At 36.2% G+C, this 9,491-nt stretch overlaps 1 protein-coding gene across 1 annotated transcript; it reads left to right on the top strand.

Annotated features, from left to right (window-relative positions):
* Positions 1–3,264: 3,264 nt before the first annotated feature.
* slc26a3.1 (solute carrier family 26 member 3) lies at positions 3,265–9,250 on the top strand. Its single transcript, XM_081723162.1, has 20 exons — positions 3,265–3,404; positions 3,547–3,549; positions 3,852–3,991; positions 4,317–4,427; positions 4,553–4,713; positions 4,829–4,993; positions 5,575–5,721; positions 5,824–5,906; positions 6,156–6,303; positions 6,475–6,588; positions 6,810–6,887; positions 7,137–7,232; positions 7,445–7,551; positions 7,642–7,711; positions 7,800–7,892; positions 8,018–8,113; positions 8,411–8,641; positions 8,792–8,846; positions 8,927–9,069; positions 9,218–9,250. Exons 1-20 carry the CDS (start codon positions 3,265–3,267, stop codon positions 9,248–9,250), a joined length of 2,214 nt encoding a protein of 737 aa, XP_081579288.1.
* Positions 9,251–9,491: the final 241 nt, after the last annotated feature.

Here is a 9,491-nt window from a genome sequence, read left to right as displayed (position 1 = left end):
TCAGTGCTGCCTTTGTATATGTATATTTTGAAGTATAGTGTGTCCTATTTCTGCATATCACTGCTATTTAAAATAAACTTCAAACATTTCACATTTTGTTTTCCTATTTAAACAAAGTGATCAGTTGTTATTTCAACATGAGAACTATTCAAATCAACAGTGGTCCTTGTCAGTCTCTTCATTGCTGGCAGAAAGAAGAACAATAAGATCTCCACAGAAATGGAGGTGTGAGAATATTACTGAAGCACATCTATTGTCTATATTTTAAGACACTGCCAGGCAAATTTAATGTTAATAATTGCCAGCTCTTCCTCTGAATGACCAATTCAATACTTGAATTTTTGGAAACAAATGTTCTATTTGCTTCTTTTAATTACATAGGTGACTACCCATAACAGATTTACAAGAACATTTCTGCTGAATTGAATGAATGAATTGAATGGAAATAAATAAATAAACAACTCATTTACTCTAACCTAAACTCTACTCTAACCTTTCATTAAAGAAAATGTCCTTCTTTGCAGGCCAAGGCAACAGAGACAAGGTTTTAATGAACGCCATCTGATCTGCTTCCAAATATACTGTGGAAATTGAGATAAACTCTGTAGTTGGATGCTGCAAATCTGAAAACTGTGCTTTAATTTTGTAGATAGAAAATCTGTTATATTGTACAGTTCAGATGTAAGGCATCAATAGAGACATGATAATGTTTCATGAAGATGTCTGGATGTATATATAATCTGTATAATCTCTCAATAATGTCTCTGGATTACTGGAGAAAAACACGAACAGTCTTTTTCAGTGCTGCTTTTGTATATGTAAATATTTTTGGTATATTTTTGTAGTATAGTGTGTCATATTTGTGCATATCACTATTTAAAATAAACTTCAAACATTTCACTTGTTTTGTTTTCCTTTTTTTGTCTGAAGCCCAGAATGAAATGATCAATTGTTATTTCAACATGAGAACTATTCAAATCAACAGTGGTCCTTGTCAGTCTCTTCAATGCTGGCAGAAAGAAGAACAATAAGATTTCCACAGAAATGGAGGTGGGATGAATGTTACTGAAGCACATCTATTGTCTATATTTAAAGAAACTTCAGGACAAATTTAATGGTAATAATTACCAGCTCTTCCTCTGAATGATCAATTCAGCACTGGATTTTTTTGGAAACAAATGTTCTATTGCTATTTGCTTTTTGCTTCTTTTAATTACACAGGTGACTATTCATAATAGGTATACAAGATCATTTCTGATGAGCAAAGAAAGTTCTGATGAGCAAAGAAAGTATGAGCATTTTCTTCCACAGCAAAGAAACAACAGTGTGTGAATGCACTATTTTTTTTAGATGTTGTAGCAACTCATTTACTCTAATTTACTCTAAATAACAGGCAATTATTTATTTAAAGAAAGCCCTTCTCTGAAGGCCAAGGAAGCTGACACCCTCTCAACAGCTACAAAGTATACTGTAGAAAATTAAACCAGTTCTGCTGGACACTGCTGATCTACAAAGTGTTTTAGTTTTGCCAATAGAAAATCTGTTGTACAGTTCATATGTGTGGATGGAGATCAGTGCTGCTTTTGTATATGTAAAATATTGTTGGTATAAACTATATAATAAAGCATAGCCTGTCAGATTTGTATTACTAATTCAAATAAACCTTGCTATGTAAGAATTATAAAAATGAATATAATTCGTTGTTGGTTTCTTTGCTGATATAAGAAAGGAAAACAAAAGCTCTCGACAAAAATGGAAGCATGATAAATATTACAAAAGCACATCTAATCTGTATGCTTAAGGAAACTGCAGAGTGAATTTACTAGTAACATATGTTTCCTCCTCTGTGGTCACTGCCAGGTGTAGAGAGAATCAGGAACTGAAGATGTTTTCTAGACTTGCACTGATTTGTTTATTGTTAGTGCACTTGAATAAATGTAACCCACTGAACTAGCTTACATGCACACGTGCCTAGTGTTGGATTTTACCTGCTTTAACATGCTGTCATAAAGGGCTGCATAGACATCTGGCCAGAGATGATAAAGAAGGGAAAGGTAAAGGAAGGATTTTAGGAAGAAAAACAGCTTTTAAAAGCCTCGTCCAAGTCATTACGTTACCAGAGGTGGATGGAGTGACCTAAAACCAGGCAAACGTAGAAAACAAAATTCCAAAGCCATGCACACACAATTAGATTGTAAAAGCAGTCTACCAACAAGGGAGAAAAAAAGTCAAAAAGTAAATCAGGCCAAAAACCTACTGCATTACCTATAGAATTGTAATACAATGAGAACAGTACAAATTCATCAGAATGTAGTTTTTAGTACTTCAGTACTAGCTGAGAAAATGTACAGTAGGTGTACCCAGGATGGTCCACCTGTCTACTTACATACCTATCTGGCAACCCTAGTTTCTTTAACAAACTCATTTGTTGTTGTTTGTTTATCATTTGTTTTGCTTTCTTTTGCTCTTTAATATAATGTTTTTATTATTTGCAGGTGAGGGATTCTGAATACTTTGTAGATCCGGTGGTCCAAAAGAACACAACTGGTCATCTAACTATATAACATACATAGCAGATAAAGAGACTTCTGCCATAATTTCATTTGCATGGACACATTATTTCACAAACTGAGAGAAGAAAACTGACACAACAAAAAACAAAACAAAATAAAATAAACAAATAACAGCAACAACAAAACCCTAAGCAGTAACATCTTGTTCTTTTTGTACTATTTCTACTGTGAAATGATTGCTGTCAGTTAAGATCATAAACATAAATGACTGAACTACTTCTACTAAATTACTGCACTGGACGTATGCCAGAGAGGGTGCCATGAAACATTCATTGTTCAAATCAGAATGGTGTTAGTCAAGTTTGTCCTTATCTGCCTTTTCTGAACTCAGTACTATAAACTCTCCAAGTTAACTCTCCAATGTTAAGAAATCAACACATTTTCAAGGAATCTTCCAGGTGTATCAACTGGTAGGAAGTTCAGCGTTTAGGATATCAATATTACGGATGAGACAAAAGAATGATGAATGTTTGTCTTTGATGAGGAGAAATAGTAACCACCTAGATGTAGATTCTTCCATACAAGGAAGTATAACTCGGATTTCCGTTTTTGATGCCATCCTTGCACATTCTAGTAAATCATTAAGGAATCAGCAAAATATAAGGAGATGCTCTCAGTGCACAGAGTCCTCAGAAGGCAACCACAAGAGACTGTAAGTTCTCCTGTGACTGACTAGATTTTCTAAAGACAAATGGAACCAAAAAATGAACCAGTGAGCAGAATATATTTGGTAACAAGACCGATCTTCTCTGAGGATTCTTTTTCTGCAGAGTATAAGAAGATCGACAGACAACACAAGAGTCTACGAGATCATGTTAAGGAATATTTCACGTAAGAACTAAGTTTTTGATTTAGACCAATTAAAATGGAGAATTGAAAAAGCACAGTTGGACGTTTATCTTAAAAACTCATATAACTCAGTTAACCATAAACTAATACTGCAGTGAGATTGTCTCCTTTGATTATGGGAAAGTATGTAATGGTTTTACAATACAATACAATGGTAGATATCACAAAAATCAAGTACCACCAGCACAGAATTATAGAGTGTCAAAGGAAACAACTCTTAAGGTTGTTAATTAACTCTCTAGAGAGTACTATCCCAAAAGCTGGTAGGCCTTTGTGGAGTGTGTAATCAGAATGTAAAAAAACTACTGTAGAACTGAAATAGTCATGATATAACTGAATGGTAGAGGTAGTAGACATAATTAGCAGTAGGATGTAAGGATGTATCAAGCATAAATTAAGAATAATTTTTATGTTTGTCTTCGGTCATAGTTGTGATGGTAAACGGGTAAAGAATGCCCTGCTGTCTTTGCTGCCCATCATTGCCTGGATGAAAATCTACAGACTCAAAGAGTGGTTGCTGGGTGATGTAGTATCTGGGGTCAGCACTGGACTGGTGGCTGTGCTACAAGGTAGGATTTTATTTGTTTTCTGATTGACTTACCCGTTGGCTGACTGAAATATTTACATTACCTAGGCTTAAAAAAAAAAGTAATTGCTATGAATTGGGAAACTGAACATATGTGAGAAAAATCACTAACAAAACATGGTGGTCTAATAAGTAGAAAACCATAGAGTGTTTAGTCTTGTTAGGCACTTTCTGAAAGGCTTGAGAAATCTGTTCTTCCTGTTTTTAATAAAAAGGTTATTTTCATGCAACTTTGTGCATAATGCTGAGGAAGAACTGCAGGAGAGCCTGAATATCCTGGTTATGAGGTTTTTCTAATACTTCCACAGGACTTGCATTCGCTTTGCTGGCTTCCTTGCCACCAGGATATGGACTGTACTCTGCGTTTTTCCCTGCAGTAGTTTACTTCTTCTTGGGCACATCCAGACACCTCTCCGTAGGTGAGCAACTCCTTGCACATTATTGACCAAACATCTACTTAATGATTTACCTACTATCGAGGACAACAGTAAATGTATGGAAGCATTTGCTTAATTTTGCATTGATCTTTCTTTGGGACCCTCAGGCCCCTTTCCCGTTCTGAGTCTAATGGTTGGAGCTGTTGTAACCAGGATTGTACCTGATGTGGGACCTCCTGCCAATATTACTGAATTTGAAGGGCTGACCATTAATCAACAAAGAGTTATTGTGGCCTCATCTATTACATTTCTCATGGGTATTTTCCAGGTACTTTATATGAAATGACACCTCTCTCACTATATATGCATGTTTGTACATTTCTGCAATACTTTATTCTCTTTCATCTGCCATTACTTTATATTTCTTTCTGAATTTTCTCCAGCTGGCCATGGGATTGCTGCAGGTGGGCTTCATAGTCATTTACCTGTCAGATACTCTGATATCTGGGTTCACCACAGCTGCTGCAGTACACATCTTGGTGTCCCAGCTCAAGTTTGTGTTTGGACTGAAAGTACCAAGCTTCAGTGGACCACTCAATATTTTCTATGTGAGTTGAGAATGAACTGAGCAGTGAAACCTTGCATCTATATTTTTATGAACATTGTGAATACAACAGAGCAACATGCATTTCACACTGAGCCCACCAACATGTGCTGATGTAGTGTGTACTAGTTCTTCCTTATGCATCCTTACTGATGCAGTGGCACTGTTAAGCATGCTGTCAATCACATTCATATTGGTAAGGAAGAACAGAAGACCCTCTTTGTCTACCACTCAGTAATTTGCCAAACAGGATGGTATGTACGGAAGAAGTGAGTGCTTAGTATTCTGCTCATCAGATCTAGTGGCAGCCTCCCTGCTGAAGATGGTCCCACTGCCCTTTTTTTCTTCATGGACTAGCGATGAAGCCAATTCATGGGAAAATCCTGCAATGCTTTGAACTAGCTAAGAAAACAGTCCTAGTTGTTCATGATACCTTTCAAACTCAAGCATGCCTGATGCAGATTTCTTTATTTTCTTTCATTTGTTTAATTCTTGTAATTTTCTAAATGTTCTATAAGATCTTGTTCCTTTAGTTATTTATTTCAGTACAAGCCCATAATAAATAGTCATGATCTCTGTTTTCAGACTCTGGAGCAAATTTTTCTTCAGATCACTAAGGCGAACGTGGCCGATGTGGTTACCTCTATTATAATCATTGTAGCAGTGATTGCAGTGAAAGAGATCAATGAGAGGTTCAAGCTGCGAGTGCCTATTCCCATCGAAGTCATCATGGTGGGTATTATTACACAAATGACTTTTCAATATGGTTGCAGTTTTCCAACATTTTGACTCAAATTTCTGAGATGCGCTTGTTTGTTACACAATCTTCATTAGACCATCATTGCTTGTGGAGTCTCCTATGGATTTAATTTTGAGGAAATATTTAAGGTGGATGTGATTGGAAATATTGTGAATGGGTAAGAATATACTTTATTCTCTGTTCAGTTGAAAAAAATCAACAATACTGATAATGCTGTATAATAATATGGAAATTCAGCTTTGATTGGACAATTTTAACCTACGCATGTCTTATAAACTGGTATGAAGTATAAAATATAACTTTACAGTATTAAACTGATTGACTCCATGAATTAAATCCAGTAAAGAAATTGTTAGGGTTCATCTAACAACAACTGAGTTCTATTTTATTCTGTTCCATTCTTTAGGTACGAGTCTCCGTTAGCTCCAAATGTGGAGGTCATGAAAGAAGGTGCAGTGGACGCTATCACTATTGCCATAGTGGGCTTTGCTGTGGCGTTCTCCGTGGCTAAAGTCTACTCTGTCAAACATGACTACATTATTGATGGAAATCAGGTCAACTACAGTTAAAATCATTTTCACATGTCAAATGATGTGCAAAGACTACTAACAGCTCTCTGTCAAGAGTAAAAGTGAATAGAGAATGAATGTTATGTCTTCTGGTACAAATGTGAGGATATTTCTGTACACTGAATCAGTGATTGTTAATGAATTTGCCTTCTACAGGAGCTAATTGCCTTTGGAGCAAGTAATATATTTGGAGGAGCTTTCAGATCATTTGCAGCCAGCACAGCCCTCTCCAGGACAGCTGTACAAGAGAGCACAGGGGGAAAGACACAGGTAAGCACAAAGAGGCCTGATTTGACTTGTTTACTACACAAGCTACTGGCTTTGAGCTTACTTCATCTTAACCTGTACTGTAATTGCTTTTGTCATGAGGGTTTATTGTCAAAAAAATTATAAAATGACTAGATTATCATTTATCAAGAGTTCCTGTGACTTATTTAGATGGTAAATGTTTTAGCAATAAAATGAAAAATGACGTATTAACTTTTTTTTAGATAGCAAGTCTAATCTCTGCTTTGATTGTATTGATTACCATCGTTGGAATTGGATTCCTGCTTGAGCCACTGCCTAAGGTAAAGAAAAGAGTTGACTTAAAGGTTCATTCAATACTGAAATAAGGTCAGCATAGGGAGTAAAGAAAAAGGCAAAATGATATATTAAGACATCTAAAGCTTTATGTACAGAATTTTTCATTAAACTACTTAAAGTATGACATAACTAAATGAAAGTAGGAGCAATTAAACACTTAATTCTTTTTTCCCCCCTCACTGACCAAACACATTTGTTTTTTATCTCAAACAAGTCCCCTTTATTTTCTCCAGTCTGTTTTAGGAGCTCTGGTGATTGTGAATTTGAAGGGCATGCTGATGCAGTTCAGAGAGATTTGTTACCTTTGGACACGGGATAAAACGGATTTGGTAAGTGATCTCTTTGTTTCTTTTTATGTTTGAACACTTTAGTTGTTTTGTGTTTGAACCTGATCCAACAAATACTGCTTTATTAATTCATTAGTCCATAAATACAAATAACAACTTTCTTCAGATTTTGGCTTACTTTAGTTTAAGAAAATTAGTGAAAGGCTTCTTTCATGTCAAGTACAGAGTGTCCATCTCTCCAACACTCTGTCTAGGTCATTTGGGTACTAACCTGTGTGGCTGCCATTATCCTGGGGCTGGATTTGGGACTGGCTGTGGGAGTTGGCGTAGAACTGATTACAGTGGTCTTCAGGGCTCAGTTGTGAGTGTGGGCAGATATAATCTTCAAACAACATGAAGGCCAAATTAAACTGGTTTCGGAGTTCCAACAATAATTTTTCTCCCACAACAGTCCACGTTGCTGTATCTTGGCCAACATCATAGGCACTGACATCTACCGTGACAGAAAGGACTACCTCTGTGTGAGTATCTGCTAATGTTTATCTGAAACTACACTGCTCCCACCTGTAGAGAAAGACACAGGTCATTTTTTTTTCTTTTAACTTCCAGATTCATGAACCTGACAAAGTGAAGATATTTAGAATTCCCTCACCGATCTTCTTTGCAAACATCGAATTCTTCAGGGATAAACTCATACAAGCTGTGAGCTGCACTTATATTGTATCTTCTGCACAAGCTAACTAGTAGTCTCTTCTTTTCAGTGGCGTGTGTTGGAGATTACAGTAATATATATTCATAATATTGACAAAGCATCTTACCTCTCTCAGGTAGGATTCAGTCCACTCAGAGTCTTGAGGAAGAGGAACAAGGCCCTGAGGAAGATAAAGAAAATGATAAAGAATGGAGAGCTGCAGATGTCATCTGTAAGTTTTTGCTGTTGACTGTAATCATATCACAAATCAAGGTTACTTGTTTTGCCAGTTTGTTGAGCATCCATTTAGTTTTATTATTATTATTATTATTATTATTATTATTATTATTATTATCCATTCACTTTATTATTTTATTATTTATTTTGGTCCAACACGGCAACCTAAAAGAATAGTTTAGCAGAAATAAAAATGAATCAGAAAAGTATTTGCTCCTTGTTTTTTGTTTGTTTGTGTGTGTGTGTGTGTGTGTGTGTACTAACACTCTGCCATATGTTCTTTCTCAACCAGAGTGGCATCAAGCCCACTGCGCTTGTTCCAGCTTCTGACAAGTTAGATGATGAGAACAACACAGATGATTTGGACCAACCAACAGACTTCTCAGACCTTCCTGTTCAAGTGAACTGGAAAGCTGAGCTTCCTGCCAACATATCAGTACCTCCAGTGGACATCCACAGTTTGGTCCTGGATTTCTCTGCTGTTTCGTTCATTGATATCTCAGCACTCAAGGTCCTTAAAATGGTAAAACATCTGTCTAAATGGTATTCTTCAATTTGGGCTTTGGGAGCCTAAGATATACATTTCATATTTCCTAAAATAATTCATATTTCCTGCAGTAAATGTGGAATCAGAAACATCTCTTAAAATGTAAACTTTTAATTCTCTACCCAGACCTTAAAAGAATTCATTCGTGTGGACGTTGAAGTCTACATTGTTTCTTGCGATGGTAATAATCCTTTTAAGATTTATTGTACCTTGTCAATGACTCCTTATCAGTTGTTAATTGCTTGGACACTATCTTTGTAGTGTACATCCGCGAGAAAATGCATGACTGCATGTTCTTTGATGATGAGATCAAGACGTCCATGTTCTTTCCCACTCTGCATGATGTCATGCTGCACATTCTAACGAAACACCCAGACTGCTCACAGGACAGCCAGTGGGCAAAGGTAGAGCATTCTCCAACACTGAGCGAAGACACAGCGGCACGGCACATTGCCTTTCCTCACTTTGTGAACAAGCAATTTGCTGAAATAGCTTCACAGATGCTTGATAGAGAATACATGAATCATGTGTTAAAGGATCTGGTGTCTTTAGTACAACTACAATTCTAAGAACTGCTCACATTGAGAAACATAGTCATCACTGACCTATGGATGCCATGTGTGTTTATCTAATTACAGGAAACAAACTTCAAAATGTGTCACAACCAGACCAATCAACTAATTCTACGCAGACCTGAAAAACTAGTAAATAAAAATGTTTTGCATTAAATGTTATTGCTGTTTAAAATTCACAGAATACACAATGAAAATGTATACACTAAAATAATAGGATCTTACTTTGTCCTCAGATTTCTACAGCCAATCTA

Source organism: Electrophorus electricus, chromosome 11 (assembly GCF_041902795.1).
Source record: "Electrophorus electricus isolate QZ-2024a chromosome 11, ASM4190279v1, whole genome shotgun sequence".
NCBI classification, from domain to species: domain Eukaryota; kingdom Metazoa; phylum Chordata; class Actinopteri; order Gymnotiformes; family Gymnotidae; genus Electrophorus; species Electrophorus electricus.
Note: the sequence above shows the minus strand (reverse complement) of the source record. Positions and strands in the feature narration are given on the sequence as shown.